The sequence below is a fragment of the Hemicordylus capensis genome, chromosome 1 (assembly GCF_027244095.1).
Source record: "Hemicordylus capensis ecotype Gifberg chromosome 1, rHemCap1.1.pri, whole genome shotgun sequence".
Taxonomy (NCBI): Eukaryota; Metazoa; Chordata; class Lepidosauria; order Squamata; family Cordylidae; genus Hemicordylus; species Hemicordylus capensis.
The window spans coordinates 54,154,096-54,180,556 of NC_069657.1; the positions used below are offsets into that span (position 1 = coordinate 54,154,096).

Consider the following 26,461-nt stretch of genomic DNA (forward strand, 5'->3'; position numbering starts at 1 on the left):
AAAGAATAGCACAGTCATAACCCTTGATTTCCATCTTGTATGGAGAAAGAGAATGTATGCACAAGCAAATTCAGTTTCCATGAGACTGATTCACCAAGCAGTTCTGATTTCAGCTACCAGCAGCAATCCTCAGTGGATCTAAGTTGCTAATAGCATCTATTACAGATTTTTTTTTGGGGGGGGGACAGAGAGAGAGAGAGAGCGCACACATGTGAAATAGTCATTTGTTATAGCTACATATACTAAGTATTACATGACCAATTCTGCCACTTAAAGTAGCTGAATGCACTACCTTTTACGCTGGAATATGCTTGGGGGCACATTTAAATATTTTATAAAATATTTTTAGCAGAAATTCTGAATCAATCATCATATTTTAACTCAGGGATTCTCAAACTTGGGTCCTCAGGTGTTATTGGACTTCAACTCCCATAATCCCCAGCCTCAGTGGCCTTTGGTTGGGGATTATGGGAGTTGAAGTCCAATAACACCTGAGGACCCAAGTTTGAGAATCACTGTTTTAACTGTTATTGTTCTCAACAGGTTTTTAACACTCAATAATCAGCTCAATAATTGCAAAACAATGTGATGCCCAAGAAATGCAGATCTTTCTCAGATTCAAATTTACTATGATTCACATTTGCCATATATGATTATACAATAAAATGAATATTTAAAGTTGAAATCCTACAAACTGCAAACTGTTTTTACTTCCCATTTGCAAACACATTAAATAAAATTCTATTACATATATTTAATTCCTTGAACTTTCCTAGGGCTGCATTCAGACATCACACAAAACCAGAGTTACAGGTTACCAGCAAACCTGAAACTCCAGTTTTGTGCGATGTCTGATTGCATGCAGCCATAGCCTCGCAACCAAACCACAGGGTTGTTTACTTACCAAACTGGAATTTAGAGCTGGGATTACTCCTCAAGTTTCACCACTCTAAACCTCTGTTAGACTGGGCAGTCGTGTTGTCTGCATGCTTCTGCTGCTATAACTGTGGTTACAAGGTTATGCAACCAGTAAGAGGCCAGCTCGGAGCAGCACCTACAGCGGTTACACTCTAGGGCTTACCCAGCACTCCATAGTGTGTTCCCTGACTGAATGCCACACCCCTCCTTGCACACTTCCTACTTCCTCTGCCTGACAACAGGCACATCGGGCCCTGCTGTTCTTATAATTAAAGGACCAGCAGCACTACCAGGGAGCACTGCTTTGTCTGTGATTCTTGCAGCAGTGGCTGTAGTAGATCTGTGCTGGATGAGATAGACCTGTAGACCCCTGTGAGTGATTTCCTGGAGCTGTGAAGCTATGCCCACAGCCTGGCACTGGCATGGCTGTACAAGTGGGCGGAACCAAGCTCAGAGGACGAGAAAGAGGGAGGGGAAGCTCTAAACTGCCTCTGGAGTTTCCCAAACTGGGAAAGGAGGATTGTCTGCGATGCAACCCCCAGTTTAGAACATTGACTGCTGCAAACCAGTTTTAAGACAGTTCCTGAGATGTCTGAGGTTGCATTCAGACATAGCAGGGACTGGCTTAGAACTGCAGTTTGCAGCAGTTAACATACTACACTGGGGGCCACATTGCAGACAATCCCCCATTCCCAGTTTGGAATGCGGGATTGTGAGCCCTTTTGGGACAGGCATCCATTTTCTCATATCTTTTGCCATGTAAACCACCTTAAGAAGAACTTTTGTTGGAAAGCGGTATAACTACTTTTAGCAACCTGCCCCCATGTGTACAGAAGCCTCTGGTCGCCTGTAGCAACTATCAACTACAGCCAGATGGCAAGTCATGTTTCAGTCATCGCAGCGGCACTGTCACCACTCACTTGTTCACTTTGCTACTCAGCACTGTCACCTTTGTCAACTTTGCTGCCAGAAGTTAGCCAGATACTGCCCAAGGTAGTGGGCAGGCAAGAGGAGACACTGAAAGTGTCTGTAGCAACCATTAAATCTCTTAGCTGCTACCAGTTTTACCAGCTAGTGAGGGCAGTGGCGAGAGGCACCTTTAGGGAGATAATAAGCAGGTCCTTACCATCACGTAAGTAGCACTTACAAGCTGCAGTGCTTCGCCCACAATCTTGTGCGGGGCGGTGGCACTCCGCCCGGCATCCAGGAGCTGCAGTGTAGCCCTAGCCACTGCGTGGAGCCTCCGCACAAGCACAAAGACCAAGGCGACGCCGGATGCCGCCTGTGCAGGATTGTAGGCAGAGCACCACAGCTTGCATGTGCTGCTTACACGATGGTAAGCACCTGCTTATTACTTCCTCAGAGGTGCCTCTCCACACACCCCCGGCGCTGCCTGTCATTGGCCACTCCTGGCTGCTAAAGTCAGCTTTTCTGCACTTAGGACTGGTTTATAGTTCTAAATGGTTCTTGCATGATCCATTTCCAACATGTTACAGGGGGGGAGGGGGGGAGGATAATGACAACTTCTCCAGTTAGTTGTGTAGAAGACCTATTAGGGCCATTCTATTGAACAATAACATTCTGAATGCTTTCTTTTATGGAGCCCTTAAAAACAGTTCTATTTTTGAAATGTTAATTTTACAAATCTCACACGCCATGCACAATCATTTGGATTCTTCATGACAGGTCATTTATTTATACACTAAGTTAAAAAATACAAATCTTTCATTACAAAAAAGCTTTATCAAACTGTGTACATACAGTAGGTTTTGTCAAGTGCCAACCTGTTATTACTTTATATACATTTGGCTAATACGAGTGGCATGCAGAGTAACAAGAGTAGTGCTCTGGTCAGTTTCAGCCGCCTAGTATTTTTGACTTTTGGCAACGGTAAAAGTGTCTTCCCATTCCAGCAAATATATTTTTGCATAAACAGAAAATTAGTACATTAAATGGGAGAGATTTTATTCTGAGCCCCAGTAATAAGAACTAATGCAAGGGGGACACCACACTTCCTTGACCCACAGATAGTCCCAGCCACACAGAAGTGAGATAACATGATTAATATAGGCCAGCATTCCATGACTCTGTGAAACCCTGCACTTGTGCCCAGCCTTGGGTTGCAATGCAAGGGGTGTGCCTATGCACATGTGGACAGTACCCAACAGATGCGATCCCGACCTAAATGGAGAGAGTTTGAAGGCAGAAACAGCATTCAGGGCAGTGACATGCCAGAATCAAGACCATCAAACCTCACTTTAACACTATTTTAACCTCAAAAAGATGATCCAGGAATAGCTTGCTGCAGTCGGATATGCAGGCACACTTCTACTATATCTGGGAGATCTCTCTGGGCTGCCATTTTTAAGTAGAACAGTCTCTGCTCTAAAAAGGGCTATAGCTTTCCCTCCTTTACTAAGAGGCCTATTCTCATTCACCATGACGTTTGTTTGGTAGCTACATGAGTTGGGATGATCAGTGTCAGTCCTACAAAACACAGCAATTTTTGCCTATTGGGATGCTAACTCAGGATGTCAAATAATGCAAAGTTGCAAGTAAGATTCCAGATTCAGCACCAATCCAGTCTAAAACATAACACTCTCTTTTGGCAGTTTGCTCCATCAGATGCAGGCTTTCTTCATAGACTCATCAAAATGGATCTTAAAGTGCACATAAACCACCAAGTCATGTTGCCCCTACCCCCCACCCCCCACATTCCCTGGCAATCCTTTCTACCAGCCTCACTCACATATGGTAAAACTAAAGATCCTACACCTCACACTAAGCTTATGAATGCAGCTTTCTAAATTGCACTAGTGTTGCAGAAGTGAACATGAGAGGTTTTGAAGCAGTAGTGCTTTGTGAGCACCAGTTTTCTCCTCAACGTACAATTCCAGAGATTTCTTTTCATTTGACTAACAGACAAGAAGAGTACACAGTAACACTTTTGGTTATTGTTTTATCATTTACAGAACAGGTACTCCGACTTTTTTTTTTTTTGCATTTAAAAAAACCCACAAAAAACCAGCAATATTTTCTTTGCACCCGTTTTTTTTCTCCCTCACAGACTCTTTGCTGAATGAGAAGGAAGTCAGCACATCAGCTACTACACTAGGAAAGTGCTGCCCAAACAAGTTAATGGCCTCATTTTATTACTGATGGGAATTTGTAACAGTTTACCTCAAGCAACATAACTAGAACAACTATTTAGGGATTCCATTTAAGAGTATTTTTGCCATTCGACCGTATCAAAGAAACATTTGAGCAAGCTAACACACATTCACAAGACAAGTATGACATAAAATGCAAGATGAGTAGTTATACAATATGTTGTGAAACTTCACAATTTGCACATGATCCATTTAAAAATGATAAATACCACTTTGTTTCTACTGTATAAAAGAGCAGTGTAGGTGTGAATCCTGGCTGCTTATGTGCTTGTGCAAGAAAGAACTAAATACAGATCCAGGGGGATGTTTACCTACTGCAGGCCTCTGAGGCAACATGCAGATTTTAAATTGGATTTCTCTTTTAGCCAAACAAGCAGGGGAAAGTTTTTAAGATATACCCCCAGTTCCATGTACCGTTCTCCCCATTTCATGCACATAGCTTTTTAGGACTGTAATCTTTTCTCAGACTCTCCAATGGTTAATGCTTTCTATCTTAGGCACTGGACCCAAATTAGAGACAAGACATCATGGTCAATATGATTATGTGTCACTTATTCTAAGACATCTGTATGAAGATTACTTACACTACTACAAATACAGATACTGCCACAAAAATAGATGAACACACAGTAAATACATCTTTCATCTCATGGCACATCAAGCAGGATAACACTGTCTGGTTGGTTTAATGGTCAGTTGTGATTATGTTTGATTGAATATTTTCCTTTCTGTAGCTGAGAAATGTACAGTTTGGATTTGTTTCCATCAGGCTTCTTAAACCACACTTCATCATGGTTAATTGTTGTAATTATGGCACTGAAAAGAAAGCGGGGAGGAGAATCAGGAGCACATTAGTGTCCATATAAAGCTACGGGATCACCCTAAACTGCACTGCCATTTATAAAAACAGTACAGTAATTATTGGTAATAGAACATGCAAGCATTATAACAAGTGCCTCATTAAATTAAGGATAATTAATAAAATACTGGAACACTGATATGGTAAGTATACTAAACATTACTGCATTTGTTTACAAAGCATTCACATTTTTAATAGCATCCTTTTGTGAAGAGAGAAAAAGGTGGGCACATGCACAGGTTCAATAGCAGAGCGAGTGGCTGGTAATGATAGAGCTACAGCAATGTCCTTGTAGGCAAGTTTAGTCCATTTGTTGTTCATAGGCAAACTATGCTGCAACAGAGTCCAACTATCAGTCATGTGTAGCATAGCTGACTCCATGCCAACTAAACTTATCACAGTGCAGCACACATAGTTGTCAACTTTAAAATGTTCTCACTTATTCAGACTTCATAACAAATTTTGCACATTCTCATCTTCATACACAAACAGAGTTCAATACATAACATCTAGCCTCTACTGAATTATATCACTATCATTTCATTCACATTACTACTAGTATAGTAAGTAGCAGCAAAGTACTAGTACTACTAGTATTAGTACTAGTGGCAGTAGTGAAGTAGTAGTACTAGTACCATTACTACTAGTAGTAATAGTAATTTCATTCATTTGCATTAAATACAAAATGAATACTATTATCCTAAGTCCATCATGCTGATATATTTGGGAACTGGAGTCCATTTTTCATGGAAGCCATACACAGCCTGGAATCCACATACCTAAAGGCCTGCTTCCTTCCTCTACATCTGCTTGAGTGCCTATTACAGTCAGGTCAGTCAGCACCGGTTGCTATTCCATCACTGCATCAGGTCAGGATGGTCGCAGTTAGCAGCAGAGCCTCCATAGCTATTGCCCCTAGGCTACAGAAAGCCTTCCCTAAAGCAAGCTGAGCAATTCCTGTTGAGTTTCTGCAGATAGTGCAAAACCTCTATCAACTGGTTTGATTATTCTTGTTATTACTAACTTTCTTAAAACTAGCAAGTTCACTGCTATATAACCAATACATAATACAACAGACACTTTGATTTCAGGATTCTGCCTTTTTCAGCTATGGAATGGCTTACTGTGAAGAGCCTTGCTACATAACTTGAGAGATGATAGCAGTTATACTAGCACCCCCACCAACGAATATCACAGAAACAGTCTGACTAGCAACCATCCTATGCACTAGATAACAGTGCAGTACTTGAGACAAGTTTTGCCTACATAGGATTTGGTGACTGAATTGGAACAGATTAGCTGGCATTTTATTTTCCTCCATTATCTAGATCATCAAGGAAGGGGCAGGACACCTGGAAATGAAGTTGCAGGGCAGAAGAGAGTCTTAGCACAGTCAGAAGAGCTTTGTGAAATCTTATCCCTCCAGCAAGTTTCCAAGAGGAGAGAAAAACACATAGTATGGAGGAGGCAGGAAGAAAAGGACGTATAAGATGCAGAGATAAGCATGACTGTCTGGAGATCCACTCAACTCTCTTCTAAATGCCCCCAATGAATCCTCACTGATCCACACTGCATTTGTACAGCACATGCATGTGTCTGTACCTGCTGCATCATCTAGAGGTGAGGCACTTACAAAGGGCTGTTGCTTTGTTTTAAAGAATGGTTTTAGGAGGAGACCAAGATGTCCTGTTGTTCTGCTCTATTCAATGTCAGCTAAATGACCCAATGGACCAAACCCCTCACGCAGCAGCAGGCTGCACTCATGCAACTGCATGCAAGATCACAGTGTGCCCATCTACAACACAGATGGTTGGTTCTGGTGGAGTCCAGAAGGTCAAATAAATGTAAGAGCCCCCCAACCCCTGCCCAGTTCTAAACATCTGAGAGAGACTACTTAATGCCAGCCACCAGGAGGGAAAGCAATATGCCAGAACAAAAGGAATGTTCCTTCCTTCCCTCTCTGCATTCATTTCCACCAAGAGCCTTCACATTCAAGTTTGGTGTTAAGGCAGAACTCTGTTTTAACTATACGGCAGAGATGGATAGGTAGAACGATCAGTGGAGAGTCACACATGCTAACTTTACCTTGTAGGGCATTCATCTTTTCTATCAATACATATTGTTTGTCCACGTCCATACCACTCCCCATTATAATAGAGCCTTCCTTCTTCAGATCTAGCACTGTGTGGATGTTTTTCCAGCTTGACAGGGGCTGAAAGAATCCATGCAAACAAACAATGCTGACAAGAGAGAACACTAGATTAACACCTTTTAATGCTCCCTTTAAGTTAAAGACACACATATACCCTGCCCCTATAGCAGCTCTCAGCAATTTTAGAGACAATGTTAAATCAAGTTATACCACCACAATAAAACCAGCAGCAGCCTATAAAAGCCAGTTGATTAAGACCAGGTAGATGACATCCTGGAGGGCCTGGTTAAATAAAAAGGTCTTTGCCTGGTGCCGGAAAGGCATCAGGCAGTCAGCCTATCAGGAGAGGGCATTCCATTTCTATTTTTTACTTTGCTTGTTTATATTTATTTACACACACACATCCCCTAAAAAAAGTATTAGTAGCTCTCTGTCCAGAATTGAGTATCTATTCTTATTGGAAATATACCCATAAAACAGGGTCCTAATAAATCCCAGGCGCCAGGGCACATAGACTAGGATATTCAGAGGCAGGGTTATTGAATAAAATCTTAATTTGTCCCAGGCAACCCTGTTTCTGATCTAGGTTACTTGAAAAGAAAACCCCATTTACCCTCCCGCTCCACAATAGCTGTCACTAAGTCCAGTAATTTTGTTAAGGGTACATTGTTCAGGCCCTAAATTCTGGGGCTGGCTCCTAAATCCAAAGAAAATGTGTCAAGGCCTGCAATACAATAATAACGCATCTCATAAAAGCTATGCAGTAGTCAGGCTGTGGTCTCAATAGCCTCCATTGCCAATTCCAAACCTTTATTGGTTTCCTTATACAGTTTATTTACATTGTCAGGAGTATCTACATAATTATACAAGATTACTCCAGAGGCTCTCCAAGATGGCAGAAATTCTTCCCAAGCCTCCCAGGGCACAAATCAGTGCCTCATTACCCGCCCAGCTTTGGGAATTGCATGTTTAAGAATTGCCTGCCGGGGGACTGCTAGCCCTTATACAAAACTATGGTGCGGCCACACCTGGAGTAGTGCGTACAATTCTGGTCACCACATCTAAAATTGATTGCTGGGAAATTTAGGACCAGCAAACGGAAATATTTTTTCATACAATGCATAATGAATTTGTGGAATTCTCTGCCACAAGATGTGGTGACAGCCAACAACCTGGATGGCTTTAAGAAGGGTTTGGATAACTTCATGGAGGAGAGGTCTATCAACGGCTACTAGTCGGAGGGCCATAGGCCACCTCCAGCCTCACAGGCAGGATGCCTCTGAGTACCAGTTGCAGGGGAGTAACAGCAGGAGGGAGGGCATGCCCTCAACTCCTGTCTGTGGCTTCCAGCGGCATCTGGTGGGCCACTGTGCAAAACAGGCTGCTGGACTAGATGGGCCTTGGGCCTGATCCAGCAGGGCTGTTCTTATTGCTTGAAAAACTATCGTTCAAGAACCTGCTGCGGGATACATTTATTTGTCATTCCTTGTAATCCAATTCAACTATTAGCATACATGGTTAAGAAAATCTGGCCCATTACAGGCAATAGGTGGGGATAAATCAAGCGTTACATGTTGGTTGCCCTTACGTTCTGCTTTCACTCTGTGAGGTCCCAGTGTCGCCATTGCCTGGAATACAAAAAGGTAAAAGCAAGTCAACTTCTGAAGCAGCTTTGTTTGAGAGCAATTTCATGACAGCTTCTGTGAGAAAACAAATGCAAGTGGCATTCAGTGTTCCCCCTAAGGCGTGTGCTCACACGTTTTTTGATGTCCACTCAGTTAAAGATCCTACTCAGGTTGAATCTGGATAGTCCCATTCTACAGGTAAATGCATGGGTACACACACTGCCTTGATACTGCTGCCCATAAGAAAACATAATCCACACACAGATGGGGGTGGGGGATGAGAGAACGCGCTGGTGGCGTTTCTTACTGGACTCCAAACCAATGACAAGTAACTGAACCAAAAAAAAAATAGCCATCACTCACAATAAGCTTTGATTTTGAATAAACGAAGAATTCTGATCAGAAAATGTTGCAATTGGTTTTGTATCGGCAAGTTTTCGAAAGAAACCAAAATTAAATAACTGGCCTAGTTCAGCCTATAAGCAACCACCAAGAAGTGGGTTGTTGTTGTTTTTACTTTAAAGATGCTCACTCCGAGACAGAATACAGTACTGTATTGTACAGTTAATAGCACCTGTGTTAGTTTATCCAAGGTAAAAACAACTCCTCTATTATATTCACAATCACTTCTATCCAATTGTCTTCATTATTATTGGGCCTGGTAGCATGTAGCTGCTTTCTGGCCTAGATGCCCTGTCCCTCACACATCTCAGATACCTATTAATCATTGCCAGTGTTATCCTTCCTGCAAGGCCTGGGCATGCTTGCCCCACAGTATGTATGGGCTGAGCAAGAAAGTGCCCTTTTAGTGCTGCTTAACTTCAGGATGAGCATCCCTTTGTTATAAGCACCTATATATACCTTCAAACAATCAGCAGTCCATCTTCCTGGCATATTGTTTCATCTTCCAATACCCAAGAGCATTGTTCTCTCTAATTTTTTTCATCTGTGTGTGGAAGGAGTTTTGTTCTGGGCAGCAGCATCAAGACAGTGTGTGAGCACGTGCATTCAGAGTGGAGCCTTCCTGATTCAACCTGAGCGGAAGCTAAAATTAACTGAGCGGACATCAAAACACATATGAGCGCACACACACACGCACGCCTTAGAGGGAACACTGCCCAGGAGTCAATTACTAGGCAAATAATTCCATATAAAAAAGACAGCCAAGGCATATGTAAGCATCTTCAGTCAGGAATTGGCAATAGCTACAGTCAGAAAACATGGAAACCACAGCTCCTGAATGATCAGAGTATAAAGACAAGGAACTGGGCAACAAAGCGATTCTGCAGTTGTGTTTCATGCTGTTTGCACTTTCATATTACATGACTGTCAAACTGCAGCTTCCATACAGTTCCATTATTTTTCTTATAATACAGCTGGGGTTGTCAAACTAAACTCTGAACTTTACGACAAATATTCTTATGTGTGCATTCTGGAGCCACACATCTCTACTCACTATGGTTTTTAGTTGCTCCACTTACTTACAACCAACACGAGTTACACTGCCTCCACAGTCAGCTTGCACATCTCCACAAAATAAAGTCACCTGGCCTCCTGCCTCATTTCCCGCACAGTCCAGAAACACACTCCACCACCACATGGCCAATTCTCTCTTCTGCCCAGGCATAAACACCTTAAACTAAGGATCCCAGGGAAGTGAGGAAGGGAACTTTAAGAAAAAAGAGAGCAAGTGCTTACTTATGTGCTCTCCACCACCCCTTTCAGCTTCCTGCAGGGGCAGCATGTGGTCCAAACAGCCCTGTGCATGTCCGAACGCCATGTTCATGCTGACAGAGCGTGGGGCTTTTTGGAACGTGTGCCACCCCAGCAGGAAGCTGGAAGGGGCAGCGGAGAAAAGATAAGCACTCACTTCCTCATTTCCCTAGGAGTGCTTGAACCGCGGTTCAGACACATCCCTTCCTTAAACTAAGCCACATCTATGCACAGAAAAACTAGAATCAGTGATATGTGATGTGATTTCCACACATGAGAATATTCAAAAGGCTCAAGGATACCTTTCTTATTGTTGTCCAGTCTTCAAGTATATCAAGATCTTGTAGCATATATACTATATATGGCCGTTAACTAAGTTAAGGAACTTGCACATTTCAAAACTTGATCAAACAGAAGCTTTATCAGACTTTGAAGCATTCTCAGTATTATATGAAAGCAGTACTAAAACAGGCCCCCAAAGAACATATGCATATTTGGATATTAGAGCTTGGGCATTTATTAATGTGAGAATACTTAATGAACCCTATGAATATTTCTTGAATGTAGCTTTTATCACAACCATATCTGTTAAAGGTTTAAGAGGGTTATACACTCTTAGCAGAGTCAATGGGGCGGCGGGGGGGAGGGGGTATTTTCCAAATATTAGAACTCAAGCAGACACAGGAAGCAGGAGTAGAGACTGAAACAGAGCTTAAAGATTTTTGCTTACTCCAGAGCACCAGTTGTAGGATATGTGTGTGTGTGTGTGTGTGTGTATAAAGATGGTCCTCAGAGTGATTCAAGTTGTGTATCCATACAGTATACTATTATTACAGCATAATAATACAGTATGCTAACTCAAGAGGGCCATACTGCTATATTAAGTAAAAGTTGTGCCGTCGAGTTGGTGTCGACTCCTGGAGACCACAGAGCCCTGTGGTTGTCTTTGGTAGAATACAGGAGGGGTTTACCATTACCATCTCCTGTGCAGTAGGAGATGATGCCTTTCAGCATCTCTCTATATCGCTGCTGCCCAATATAGATGTTTCTCATAGTCTGGGAAACATACCAGCAGAGATTCAAACTGGCAACCTCTTGCTCCCTAGGCAAGTTACTTCCCCGCGGAGCCATCAGGTGGCTATACTGCTATATTAGCCATGGAAAAACATTTTCCTTCCCAATTAAATCTATCTATCTATCTATTCTTTGTTATTTAATAATTTATATACAACCTATTACAAAAGTCTCAAGGTAGTTCACAAATAAAGAAAGCAAAAAAAATTTTTTAACCCCAACATTAAAACATATACAAAATTCAATTTAAAACAAGTCAATAAGAACTCAACTAAAACCTCTGCTGAAGAGGTTGTTCCCTAAAAGTCATCAGGGATGGAGCAGCTCTAATCTCAACAGGGAGTGCATTCCACAGCCCCAGGGCAATTACATAGATGACTTGCGTCCAAGTCACTACCAGGCGGAGAAATTCCCATTTTCCTTTCCACAGTATGCTCTTGCCTCTTTTTCTACCACAGGTCTTTATGAACTCTTCCTCTTTTTCTCCCTCTCCCTTCTTTCTGTACCTCCACAGGTCTCCCAGCATCCCAATCTGTTATCCTCCCTCTTCTTCCTAGACCACCCAGCTTTGCCCCTTCTCTTTTTTGCTCTGTTCCTGTCCCCTACTTTACTCCTTACAGTGCAAAGGCATTCCTTGCCTCAGCTATTCGCATGCCAAGGGAGCCTCAGACACAGGCAAGCCCTATAGAGTAGCTCAGGGGCTTCAAGAGGCAAGAGAAGCTGAAAGTCAGTCCACCATGAGCACCTAAAAGAGAGAAACTATGCCCTGGTAGTAATGCAGTCATTTTCCCACCCCCACCCCAACTTTTGATGAGCTTTGGATGCATCTTAAAATATTCTCACAATAAAATACGAGTACGGGCTGCAAGCAATGAATATTTGGAATTCCTTTGGTGGCTGTAAATAGTCAGGGAAGATGCTGTAACATGCCCAAAGGTCTCATGTTGTGCAGCTATGCTACACAATAATACGGTAGCACATCCCCCACCCCCCTTTTTAGAGCACTTTCTTGGAATACAGAACTCCCAAAATAGCTGAGCCAAAAAAATCCCCAACATGCATGAAACACAAAGAGGTCATGCACATGACCTTGACAGGCAGGGTGAAGGCAGGAGCTAGCCTGTCTTCAGTGGCAGACAAGTGGCTGCTGTCTTCCCCTCCGCCATGCTGCGTGCTCACACAAGCGGCAGCAGGGCAAAGGGAAATGCTGGGAGCGGGAGGTCTTCTCCCCCTCTTGCATCCCAGGGTGTGCCAGGGCACGAGCGCGGCAGCTGTTGTTGTTGTTGGAGCAGCCGACTCCTCGGCACAGCCACTCCCCGCCCCTGCCCCACTGCTGGAAATGGCGGCGGGCCGGGGGAAGCCGCTTAACCCAGTGGCAATCGTTTAACCCACTTTGAAATGGCCGGGTTTCAAAGTGGGGCTCGGCACAGGTGCAGTGCTGGGAATGACCTCGTTCCTGGCGCCTCATACACGCAGCATAACCCAGGCTGGGATCTAGTCTAGGTCAGTGTTTCTCAATGATTTTGGAGTCACGGACCAGTACACTCTTTGCGTGCAGTTTCCCAGACCAGCAGTTAGTAAAGAAGTCGCCCTCCTCACCCCCACCCCCAGTGATGTCATGCACAAAGGGGCGGGGCCCAGGGTCCATGGAGCCCAAGTGAGCTCTCCAGAGTTCATTTTTAGGCAGGCAGCCCTCACTGCTGGATAACGTCCATTTTGCTTCCTCGAAATGAACGTTATCCAGCAGCAAGGGCTTCCTAGAAGTGAGCTTCGGAGAGCTCCCGCCAGCAGCCCCCACAGGCAAGAAATTATTTTTGCGGGGAGTGGGTTTTATTAGTGATGCCTCATGGACCGGTCCGCAGTTGAGAAACACTGGTCTAGGTTAGGCTGTGCGCGGGAAACATCCTTGAAGTATACTAAAAAGAACAAAATTATCAGAAAAGTGAAAGCAGCATGAAAGACAGGGCTGAGAGAGACTCCTGCCTGCAACCTTGAAGAAGCCGCTGCCAGTCTGTGGACAATACTGAGCTAGATGGACCTATGGTCTGACTTGGTAGAAAGCAGCTTCCTATGTAAAGATGTTCAAGGTAGGTGAAGGTTTAGCCAAATGAACATCATGTGGGGTTGGGGAGATGGCTGGGAGGGGAAAGGGAGAAGGGAGGCCATTCCACAATATATAAACCCTGATCCTAGTAGATAGCAACGTATCCTTGGGTGGCTGGGGTATCTGGGGCAAGACCTCATTAGAAGACAAGGGTGGAAAAGGAACTAGTACTACTATTTATGCCACTTTTCAACCTTTCCAAAGCGGGATAGATAGATAGAGATGGTTTCCTGTCCCCAAAGGGCTCACAATCTAAAAAAGAAACATAAGACAGACACCAGCAACAGCCACTGGAGGGATGCTGTGCTCGGGATGAATAGGGCCAGTTGCTCCCCCTCTGCTCAGTAAGAGAATCATCACTTTGAAAGGTTCCTCTTTGCTCAGTTAGCATGGCAAGGAAGAGGTGTTCCCTGAAGTATCATGGTGCCAGATTGCTCAAGGCTTGAAGGGGGATAAAGTAAAAGCTCACTCTCTGAACTGAATCCAGAAAACTACTACTCTTCAGATCTATTGTTTGTACATTTTGATGAGCAGTGCAGATATAAAACATACAAGGCAACCCTTCTCTCTCGGGAGGAAAGGCAATCTAGTAGCCAGAGAACACTAATTTGGTTCACTCTCCAGAGCCCTGCCATATCAGGACCAAGGCCTATCTAGTCCAGCATCCTGTCTCACAGAGTGGCCCACCAGGTGCCTCTGGGAAGCCCACAGTCGAGAGGTGGTGGCATGCCCTCTCTCCTGCTGTTGTGCAAGGCTTTCTGTTTTGAAGGGCATGCACTGCTATGAACATTTTGGAGAAATCTTAATTCTGCTTAGGAATGTTTCATGTTTCGTGCCAGAGCACAGTAGAACCTGTCAGACAATACTCAACTAGCAGCACCAAGCTGAGTTCTCATGAGCAATCACACAAGTTCAGCAAGAGAAAACCCGTCACTGAACAGCCAAATGAATCATACAATGCTAAGGAGTACAGGTGGCTATCCTGTACTATCCTGTCACCTGCATTTTGTGTAACTACTGTTGCGTCATAGGGAGGTCATTTGTTGAGGGCATTTCTCGAGAGCTGAGTACTGTGCTTGTTATTTCTGTTTCCCCCCTATTTTTCTTTTGATTTTTAACTCACCTCCGATTCCCCATAGGGTTAAAAGGACTCTTTATTTGCGGCTTCGTTATCCACAGAAATAGGCAAGGTCAGAACCCGTATGAATAAAGAGGGCCATTTGTACTCTGTTTTTGCTCAAGTTCTGGATACTAATCATAAGCAGCAACAGGCTTTAACACAGCAAAAGCTTAAGATGATGGTGTTATATTAACAATTGCTGTTGCTGTGAATAGTCCCTTTGCTTAAAATGTATACAAGTTTTACATACCTGTTACAGACTACACATTTCATGGCCATTTGGTTTCAATGTTTATCTTTTCCTCTATATCTGTGTGATCGTCTGCATGATTTTCTTTCCCCCTCTGACCCACTCTTTATAGAAACACACATCTGCCAAAAAGAGTAACAATTCACACATCTAATTAAATGGACTCTAGTCCATAAAGCCCTTTTGGCATATTGTATCTAGTGATCTTTAAGATGTCACTAGATTATGTAGATCAATGATTACTGGCAATCAATTAAAAACCAAAAAAGGATATCTGAAACAACAACAGGTTTCTTCTTATCTGGACTAAATGGATCCTTCCTTTTTTTTCTAGACTGAAGTTCATCATTCCATAATTCTGAGGAAACATAAGAATGTTGTAGTTAAATGATTTTTAATAAAATGCTAGTTTGCAAATGTATCATCATCCAGAAATAACAGATTATATGTTTTACACAGAATATTTATAAACTGTGCTATTTTAGGAATACTGCACTATTCTGACCAGCTGATATTAACTTCTAGAATGTTCACTTTTGTTTATGGCACTTTTAAAAAATGCACTTTTAAAAAATGCACTCTTGCACGTGGTTAAAAACAGCAATTCTGACAATAACTTTAGTTTGACACACACACACTAAAATGCTTAATGTGCGCTCTTACTTTCTATACTGCTCTTACTTTCTGCGCCCCTGGTGGCGCAGTGGTAAAACTGCCGCCCTGTAACCAGAAGGTTACAAGTTCGATCCTGACCAGGGGCTCAAGGTTGACTCAGCCTTCCATCCTTCCGAGGTCGGTAAAATGAGTACCCAGAATGTTGGGGGCAATATGCTAAAAATCATTGTAAACCGCTTAGAGAGCTCCGGCTATAGAGCGGTATATAAATGTAAGTGCTATTGCTATTCCTATACCTATGGAGGCAAGTCTCCCTAGCAAATACAATACTGGCAAAATGTTACCGACATGCATAATTTTTCATGTAGTCATCCAATTGTTCCCCAAGGGGTCACTTACCTCCAGTATCAGAATACAAATGGCATATTATCTATAAAGCTAGTATATGGATTCCATTGTTAGGCCATGCTGCACTTCAGGGATTCAAGAGACAGGGACTTGATTCCCCTCATTTAGAGAATGAGGATGTATGCAACCTGTAGAGCCAGCATGGCAAACAATGGGAGATTGTGGTACTCCTCTTTCTTTGCATGGTAGGCATCCATGCTGAATCACTGATGCGTCAAAGGGCTAGTTAGCACTGAAGCACTTAGAGACATTGGACAGACTTCCACAAGACAAGCAAAGGGAAGGTGATTCATCTGTTTGGCCTTGCTCCACCCTTGCCCAGTGGCAGCAACTTGGATGATGGACTAGGAGGAGAGAAAGAAGTAGGTCGAGAGAGCACAAATCAGTACTTTTAAGGAAGGGGCAGGATGGAAAGGACCATAGCTGGTAGAGCATATGGCTCAAAGACCAAAGACTCTATCCCTGGCATCACCAGATGTGAAACAGATGTCAAACCTTGAACAGCCACTGCTACCCAAGGTAGACATTCCGAAGCTAGATGGATCAATTGTCCAACTTGGCATAAGGCAGCCTCCTATATAGTCCTGTCATCTTGAAAGTCAGTATTCTAGCCATAAATAATAGAAATTTTCCTCTATAGTGTTTGGATCACAAGTACTTTTAAAAAGGCACTGAAGACACATTTATTCACCCTGGCTTCTAATTAGATTTATGGTTCTTTAAAAAAAATTAATACTAGGTTTTAAATATTTTACATTTTTAATGTTTTAAATGATTTTAATTGTTAAGTGATTTGATGTTTAAAAATATTTTTATTGTAGACACCCAGAGACGCAAGATTGTTTTTTTTTAAGTATATGTTTTCAACTCCCAGTCAATGCTGCCCACTTCAACCTTCTGGTTATGGTTAGATATATTACCACAGCACAGCTGTGTTCCAAATTGTAATGGGAAAGTTAACAGCTTACAAACATACAAGATGTTTCTCCCAGATGTTTTTGCCAGAGAACAACTGGTCCAATGCCACAGTTCCTGAGCCATAATGGGTTAAAGTTATTGCTTGCATCAACAGAAGTTACCGAAGATCTACCAGTAGCACACCAAGTCTTCTTCATCAAGAGACAGGAGCCAGATGGCAAATGAGGGGACAATGGTGAGCAAGTATTTTTAAACTGGCTTATTAATTATTATTATTATAATTATTGGCCATTTTTGTTTTTTTAAACAGAAGGTCAAGAGTATGTCTTTCATTATAACTTTCTACAAATGAACTAGCAACATAATTTATTATGTAGTTGACTGTTCAACATCAACAGCTCTTAGTTACCTGAGGTAATGTCAATGCTATGTCTGTCTTCTTCAAGCCGTCTGATTTTCTCTTCTAGTTCACTCTGAACAGTGTCATACAACAAGAGCTTTTCACTCTGAAAGGAGAAGTTCACCATGTAGTCAACCATTAGTCAACTGAAAGCACCCAGCACATCATCTGCTGGATTGGGTACTCAAGAGCAACGCAAGGCAACAATAGTTTCCTACACTGAGACCTGATGTATAAGCTGCATTTCCTCCCCACATTCAGAATGCCAGAGGCAACTTGAAAAAGCTGGTATCTAATACTGAAAAAGGTCAAGGATGCAGTTACTTGAAAACACAACACAAATAGAGGGGTTATCGTTTTGCAGAGAATTCAAGCAGGCGCATGACATAAGAAAAGATATGGTTAAAAGTGGTTCTCCTCCTCCAAGTAAGGTTTTGACACTGCAAAGCTCAAAGTCTAGTTTGATAGACAAAGAGAAGATTTTTAGTAATACTAGAAGTTTTAGGTCAAAAGGTATACATATACAACAAAAGATGTCTCACAGACACAGAAGAAAGCCAAAGACTTTCAGTCTCCCTTTAAAAAATGTTTTTTTTTATTTGTAGTCACCCTCACCTCAAAGACAGAGGACAAGCAATAGGCCTATAATATACAAAATTTTCAAACCCTCAGGGTGAGGCAAATAAAGACAAACAATATGGCTGGAACAAAGACCATGCAACTAGTCCTGGGCACCTAGAGAGGCTTTTGTCTTTCAACATTTGTTTCTCAGAAGCCCCACTTCCCCCCACCACCACAGGCAGGCATCCACAAGTCCACTTGCCAGCTCACCAGGGTGAATGACTTTGATCTTCTGGTGAGGACACCCAGCACCACACCAAATTTGTACAGAGAGAGACCAACAGAGATCCATTAATTTTGCTATTGCACTCTGTGGCTCCATGCATAGGTTGTTCTATGGAGCAAAAGTCACAGGAGTTCCTCAACAAAAATCATGAATTATTATTTTTTGTACTATATATAATTTAGTTTTAATCATTATAGTAAATATATATTTTTAGACAATATTACAAGTTTTTAATCAATCCACCCCAAGTTCACTGAATGATTATCAGGTGCAGCATGAACCCTTTGAACTAAAAATGCCTGAGTTTCTACATCTCATTTGCTCTATTTCTCAGATGTGCTGCTCCAAATTAGAAAGCCACACAAAGGATGCAGTTGGAAATGTCAGGTAGTATCACAGACACAGATGTTAAACATATCACACTGCAGTAAGCTGGCCTACCACCACTTGTGCAAGTTCTATGAAGACTTAACTCTGTACAGCTAGAGACATTTGATTCAGTGTGCGATTCCAGAATGACACTCCATGAAAAAACACAGAACATTGATCCCCATTTTAAATCAAGAACACTGGATCTAAAGAGTTGCAAGTGGAACAGCTACTAGTACAGTTCAAGAAATGCTTGCGCAAGAGTTTGCACAAGAGAGTTTGTGTAGTACTATAGTAGGCGAGTTCTACTCAATTCTGCTTGTGCAAGTGTAAGAGCATCTTTGGATTTAGTTTCCCTTTTCTTATGTAACATTTTAATGGAGGACTAAAGCAGCCCTTCCAGGAGCAGCCAACACCTTCACACTTTGCGATCCAATGTCATGTCCACAAGGCTACTTAAATTTACTATTAAGAATTTAAACCTTTAAAAATAAAAGAGAGGCCAATAATTAGATCATTGTTCATTCATTTTGGAGGATACCAATGTAAGATATTCTAAGTTCAAAAATATTTAGTTGTGCAGCTTGATCCTATGCATGTTTCCTTAGAAGGAAGTCCTATTAGTTATAGATAAATGAAAACTCACTCCATATGAAACAGTACCTCACAGTGTTGGCGGGATGCTTGAATTTCACATTCGTATTTGTTTTTCACAGACTCTAAACAGAGCTCTCTGTAGATACCTTTGAAAAAATACATTTGTTTAAACTTTTGTTTGGGACAGGTAACTTATGGCCCGCAGACATTATTCAACCCATCAACCTATTCTCTACCCCATCCATTTCAGCTTCTCAAGACAGAAAATATCAAATTCTGAGGTGGCCCAAAAAGGCAATCAATGATTTGTTTTAGAAAAGTCTCTTTATTACACAATGCCTAAACAAGTTTTAACCCAAAGTCCACTGAAAATAACTCCGTTGGTTTTGGAGGGCTATGCATCATACTCAAACAGTGCTTTTAAATCTACAAATCCTATCAATGTTACCTGTAAAGAGTGGTTTGCTATCATGTGCTAAAGTCAAATCATCATACAAACCTAGAATTGGACATATGGTCACAGCAAGTTACATTTCAGCATACCATGAGCTAGAAGTATGCAGATCTGGTTCACCTTTAGCAAAAAATGTCTTTCCCCCAGCCAGGTTTATTTTTGAGGAATGCTGCTTTATATTTCTGTTCTAGCCAGTAGCAAACTCACTCAAAAAAGCTACCCATTCAAGAATATAAGCTTCAGGGAGCTGTAGCAGCATGCTCCAAACATACAGCACATCCTCAAACCCACACTTTCAAAAGAAGATCCTTGAGTTGCCCAATAATTCAGTCCTCACCCCCATTCTTCAAGAGCAGCCTTCAACACAGGGCAAGAAAAAGCTATGCAGAACGAGAATGACTTATTTCAGTGACAAATGAGTCTTATCGTGCATGGAGCTCCACTGGAAGCACCTGAAGGGGCAACTCTGGGTTGTGGCTAGAAGCATGCATTCACCAAAGTTTTCAGAAAAGTTTCCTTTTCAAATTCACTCCCCCTGGGCACCAGAACTGCTTTTTAAAATCTGACTCTAGAAAACACTAACATTCGATGCACAAGCTGAAAAAAAACAAGCTCACACCAGTTAAGGAGCACATAAACAAGGCTCTTCCTAGTGGACGCCTCCAAATACTTCCCCTCAAAAAGCAAAGCCAAAAGTCTTAGTGGGAATTACAAAAGCAAGCACCTGAGAGTTAAAAACCTACAAATGTAAATGTTTTTCTTAATTTTTTTATCTTCTATCCAGGCCCTGCAGGATGTACCTAATTGAGTCAACAACAACCACTTTGCACTCTTACCTGCCACTTTTGTTCGGATTTGCATGTTTTCTTGCAGAGCTGCTAGTGGTTCTAAGTACTCTGGTGCTTTCCCCGCTATGACCTCCTGTAGTTTTGCATCCACTTGGCTTAATCTCTCTTTGTAAAGTCTTAAAATAATGAAAGTGGAGTGCATTATATTAAAGACATGCAGAGAATAGCATATATTACATTTCCAAGAATCCCTTTACCCAATCAACAGTGACCCCACCCAGAAAAGCATTAAGACTGTTGATGCCACCAAAATCAATGGGACTGAACACACCAGATTGTAAACTAAATTTTGGGCAACTCTTCATTTACACCAGCAGTGCACAACTTTGGCTCTCCGGATGTTGCTGGACTAAAACTCGCATAATCCCCTGCCACAATGACCAATACTTGGGGGTGATGGGAGTTGTAGCCCAGCAATAGCTGAGGGCCAAAGTTGTACAGCCCTGAATTATATATTATTTGTCTTTACTTCATGCTTTCCATTTTTAGCTTTTACAGCTAAGGACTGGGGATTCATCTAAGACTGTCTACATTACTCAAAGTTAGGCTAACAAAGCCCCTGTGAAAAGCGAGGGATGTGCACTGAACAACATAACCTCCCTAGTTTTTTCCATTCCATTCAGCCAGTGACAAAAGAATTTGGATTAATTCGGATCCGAATTAAAGGATTCGGATTAATTCAGATCCGAATCGAATCGGGGGTGATTTGGAAGGGCCAGATTCGGATACAGAACGAATCGGAGGTGTTTTGATTTGGATCCGAATCGAAACACCGAAAATCCGAATTGCACACCCCTACTGCATTCTTCCCTATGGAGAAAAACCTTAAAGCCACTTGTGGGGTGCTGGGGTGGCCCAGAGTGAGTGGTGGTGTAGTGAACAGAGGGTGCTAACCACCCCCATAGGTTGGATGGGGTACTGGGTTTTGTTGTTTCTGAAGTGTTCTGAGTGTAGATTCTTTGGTAGCATATAAGATTTTCAATGACAAACCATGAATCCACTCTCATCTGCTAACCTTAAAGACACAAACTTCAAAAATCACTTAAAAATCAGCCCTTTGCCCAATTCCTTTCAAATAATTCTGATAGCTTCCTGGGCCCCCTTGGGCACTACCACCCACCACACTCTGCTCTAGGCCACCCCTTTGCCCCCGACGTGAAGCTATACATTTGCTGACATCTCCATGCTTCTTTATGGAGAAAAATCTTAAAGACGCGTAAACTTCAAAAATCACTTAAAAACCAGCCCTATGCCCAATTCCTTTCAAATAATTCTGATAGCTTCCTTGCCCACCTTGGGAACTACCACCCACCGCACTCCACTCTAGGACACCCCTTTCTCCCCAATGTGAAGCTATACATTTGCTGCAATCCTCATTATTCTCTATGAGGAATTCCAAAATAATTTTAAAATTCACCAATAATCAGAGGAGTGTCTGATTGCCTTGGAACTTTGTGGATAGTAGGCACCCCTGGTTGTCTTCCACCCATCCTACTTTTGTGCCCCTAGGTGCTCCACAATAGGGGATATGGGCTGGTTTGGGTCCCATTATACCCTATGAGAAAATAATTAAAAATATTTCAAATATTCATAAAAAATCATAGGGGTGTCCAATTGCTTCGGGGTTTGCATGGTTGTTGGCACCCATGGGTGCTCCACAATAGGGGATAATGGGCTGGTTCGAGCCCCATTATACCCTATGAGAAAAAAATAAAAATAATTTTCAAAAATTCATTAAAAAATCATACGAGTGTCCGATTGCTTTGGGGTTTGGGTGGCAGGTACCCCTGGGTGCCAGCTACCATTCTACCAATTTTTGGATTTCCAAACCGGTTTGAATTCGAACCGAACCAGGGGGAGGTTCGAGCAAAACCAAAACCGAACCACCCCCTCCTGGTTCTAACCTGGTTCGAATTTGAACCGAACCGGGCAAACCGGTTTTGTGCACATCCCTACAGCACAGCATCCTTCCAGTGGCAGTTGCTATTGCCTACTTTGTTTCTGTGGGCCCTTTGGGGACAGGGGACCAACTTATCTATGTATTTATTTTTCTACATAAACCGCTTTGAGAACTTTGGTAGAAGAACAGTATATAAATATTCTTCATCTTCATAGTAACAATATGTGTATATTATTTATTCCAAGTTGATACCTGAGAACGTGCAATTTTTGGCAGAACAAGGACAATGGTGGAAAGAAATGCACAACACTCTAGTGAACAGCAAAGGCAGGGAGTCACATGAAAGACATGGACTTATGGTGAATACAAGGGTCTGATCCTTTCGACCACAAGAACTTAACAATTTTAAAAAAGTCTTCCAGCTGAACCATTAACAGTCATTGCTACTGTCTTGCCAAATATTTCTATCCCAGCAAGACTAAGAACCTCAGACTTGCCAATAAAAGGGAAAGGCATATGTCCTGGCATGCAATTCAGAAATTCACACCATGTCCAAGAGGGAAAACTTTATCTCCCACTCCATGTCCAAGGGGCTGCATATTCAGAGGCAAGGCCTGCTTTCCATGTAAAGTTTAGGGGAATTGGGATGAATTCTTAAATTTCAAACAGTTTACATAAAGTTGTATGCAAACTTATGTTGGAGAAGGTAAGATATCTCCAAAGACATTTCTAGAATTTAGCTTTACATGATCCCTATAGCATATACATCTTTCTCTGTTAATTCTAATGTTTTCAGGGATCTTTAGAGATCACAAATCACACTGACTGGAATACTGCACAATGTCATGTACACCTTGCAATGTAAAGTTCATGCTGTTGCTTAAGAGCACCGTTGTGCTAATTACAAGAATTGTACGGCATGGCTGTGAAATTGTTGGTCAACTGTGCAACCATGTTTGTGCAATTCCTGTGATTAGCACAACATTCTTGCGCAACTGTGTGGACATTATGTTACACATAACATCAGCCAGTAAGATTGCTAGAGGACTGGAACCCAAATGAAGTTCTCCAAGTAGTTTGGTTACTTACTGATCTTTGAGGTCTGTAAACTGTTTTTCAAGATTGGACATTTCGTCTAAACATTCCATTCTTCTTCTTTCACAGTCTTCATCATCCATTTCTGAGAACAGAATTAGCCACTTTAAGAATACATTAGAACAGTTCTTTCCTTTCTGACAAGCTTTTTTTTTAAAAAAAAGAACTTAAACTTGACTTAACCCAATTGTTCAGAACATTAGGTGAATGCTCACTTTTAATCAATCTTCAAGTTTCAAGAGGAATTAATCTTTGACTTTGCTGGAAAACTTGTGTAATTTTCAAAACCCAAACCAAACCTTTCCTTCTCTGCTATCGATAGCTCTGTTTTATGACCAGATTGTTGTAACCTGAAGTGCAAGCTTAAGCAAACTATGTTAATATAAAGTATTGTCGAACCAGGAACCATAACATCAATAAGAATGTTAAGTTGGTAACACAGACTCCCATTTCCTGTACTAGAGCTATAGCTGAACTGTGGATAGGTTTTTACTGATCTACATAAGAGTCTGTTCTTATGTTTCCACAGTACTGTCACTGAAGTTGAAAACTTGCCTCCAGATGGTGGACTTCACATATCTGTAAGAATGTCTGAATGCACTTTCCAGTTGGGTTATGATGACTATGTGGCAATTACCCTTGCCAGCATCACCAAGAGATATGGCACTTACTTATCAAATTTCTATACCACCTGAAATGTACATCTCTAGGCAATGTACAAAATTTAAAATATTTAGAAGTTACCAATTCAAATACATGACAATAAAAACAATAGAATAAAACAGATATTTAAACAAGATTTTAAAATTATTAAAATTTAATAATAAATTTAATAATAAAATTTTACTAAGGGTGGATTAATTTCACAGAATGAAATCAAGTACCTCTTTTGATATTCATGTGTTTCCTTAACAAGCATGCATTCTAATTGGATGCTATAACAATGGACACATATTTGTTTGCAACTAATCAGAGCCTTTATGCAACCTAGATGCATACTATAAAACCTTTGGTCATACAAACCACATGGACTCTGCTTAGAATCAAGGAGTTGTTTCACTCTGTACACATGCAAGGATACCAGTCAAGATCACTTTCATAAAGGTTAAGTGTCCAGGTCTTCTCAGAAGCAAGGGCTAGTGGTTACTTCACAATGTGTACTTCTCCATAAGATGGAAAGCAAGTGCCCATGCGATTTGGTTGGCACAGCAAAATTTATAGAACTGAACACACGGAGAAACTCACGTAGCTGGAGGCCACAAGACAAGAGTACAATGAGACACTCAGCTTTATTTCTCCTTTCTACCAGTTCCCAAGAACTCTAAACACGCCAGGAGGAAAAGGTCTGGTTGTGGGCCAATAAACTGAAATGTAATCTTGACAAAACAATAGGTTCTCTTGGTCAGGAGAGATACTAATCAGGATTTCAGCTGATGTTGGATGGCATAGCACCCGCTCTGAAAGCTCAATTCACAGTCTGGGGGTGCTCCTTGACCAGAGTCTGTCCCCAGAGGCCCAGAAAGCAGCTGTAAGGGGAACCTTTGCCCAGCTCCAGTTGGTACAACAGCTGTGCTTGTTCCTTGAAGAGACAGATCTAGCCATGGCAACGCATGCTTTGGTCACCTCAGGACTAGACTACTATCCCATGCTTCACATGGAATTAAGAGCATTCATATGCTTCAGCTGGTGCAGATGGAACAGCCTCCAAGGAGCCCAGAGCAGTGTACTACATACTTGAGTTTCTCTTTCACAACAGCCCTGTGAAGTAGGTTAGGCTGAGAGAGAAGTGACTGGCCCAGAGTCACCCAGCTAGTTTTAATGGCTGAATGGGGATTGGAACTTGGGTCTCCCCGGTCCTAGTCCAGCACTCTAACCACTACACCACGCTGGCTCTTTAGGCCAGCAATAATCAACATAACACAACTCTCTTGGAATACTGGGGGAGGGCTGTAGCTCTCTCGCAGAGCCCAGTGATCTAGGGTGGGAAATTTCCCCCTACCTTATTTTTTTCATTCTTCAAGATACAAGATACTTTTGGTGACGACCTATGACCGGGCTTTCTCTATGGCTGCCCCAGGGCTTTGGAATATGCTGTTTGTTTTCAGGAAGAACCGCGAGGCTCTCTTGTTTTTGCAGGCTTTTAATTGAATTAATTTTAATAGTTTTAAAACTTGTTTTAATATCTATTTTATTCTATTGTCTTTTTATGTATTTTAATTTGTAACTTTTACATATTTTAAATTTTGTACACCTCCTAGAGATGTACTTATCAGGCAGTATAGAAATATGATAAATAAATAAATAAAATTAACTTTATGAAACAATGTGAATGGATAGCAGTACAAAAGCAGGCAAATAGAACAGTTTTAAAGTTGTAATTAACTTTTCTAGGGGATTATCTCTAGGAAGCCTGAAAGAGAATGTGTTGTGTTATAAGTTTACACACATATACTTTTAGAAGTATTCCAATACAGATAATTTTCACATAAAGTTCTGAATTTCTTTGAACAGAAACTAAACTTAATTTTTCCCCAAATCAAGCATTTCATTTCAAATACTTGTAAATATTAGGAAACCCCTTGTGATATTTAAGCAGCCCATAAAATATGGGGTACATTTTAGTCTGGTTGACTAAATATGCAAGACTAATCATCCATTAGTCTTGTGGTAGCAAGCATGACTTGTCCCCTAGCTAAGCAGGGTCTGCTCTGGTTCAATATGAATGGGAGACTAGATATGTGAGCACTGCAAGATATTCCCCTCAAGAGATGGAGCCGCTCTGGGAAGAGCATCTAGGTTTCAAGTTCCCTCCCTGGCACCTCCAAGATAGGGCTGAGAGAGATTCCTGCCTGCAGCCTTGGAGAAGCCACTGCCAGTCTTTGCAGACAATATTGGGCTAGATGGACCAATGGTCTGACTCAGTATATGGCAGCTACCTATGTTCCTATCTACTTAATGAACTGGGAAGCGTTGCAGAGTGTTCTGGAAAGTTTTTCAGAAAATCCTCACCACTGGGTAGAGCTTA

General features: G+C 41.8%; 1 protein-coding gene and 1 long non-coding RNA gene across 2 annotated transcripts in view; one reads left to right on the forward strand and one right to left on the reverse strand.

The window, feature by feature from the left end:
• Positions 1 to 2,585: 2,585 nt before the first annotated feature.
• The window catches only part of BRMS1L (BRMS1 like transcriptional repressor), a 34,779-nt gene continuing 10,903 nt past the window's right edge, over positions 2,586 to 26,461 (reverse strand). The window contains exons 2-10 of the mRNA XM_053285877.1: positions 23,431 to 23,521; positions 20,430 to 20,557; positions 19,206 to 19,285; positions 17,336 to 17,432; positions 15,260 to 15,343; positions 10,740 to 10,804; positions 8,688 to 8,727; positions 7,033 to 7,159; positions 2,586 to 4,904 (exon numbers count right to left, since the gene is read on the reverse strand). Of these exons, the coding sequence (XP_053141852.1) occupies positions 4,781 to 4,904; positions 7,033 to 7,159; positions 8,688 to 8,727; positions 10,740 to 10,804; positions 15,260 to 15,343; positions 17,336 to 17,432; positions 19,206 to 19,285; positions 20,430 to 20,557; positions 23,431 to 23,521 (836 nt within the window). The 3' untranslated portion in view covers positions 2,586 to 4,780. The remainder of the gene's footprint in view (positions 4,905 to 7,032; positions 7,160 to 8,687; positions 8,728 to 10,739; positions 10,805 to 15,259; positions 15,344 to 17,335; positions 17,433 to 19,205; positions 19,286 to 20,429; positions 20,558 to 23,430; positions 23,522 to 26,461) is intronic.
• Positions 6,188 to 24,183, forward strand: LOC128340598 (uncharacterized). The gene is made up of 3 exons (XR_008313823.1): positions 6,188 to 6,567; positions 17,081 to 17,161; positions 23,966 to 24,183. It is a non-coding gene; the product is annotated as an uncharacterized LOC128340598 (long non-coding RNA).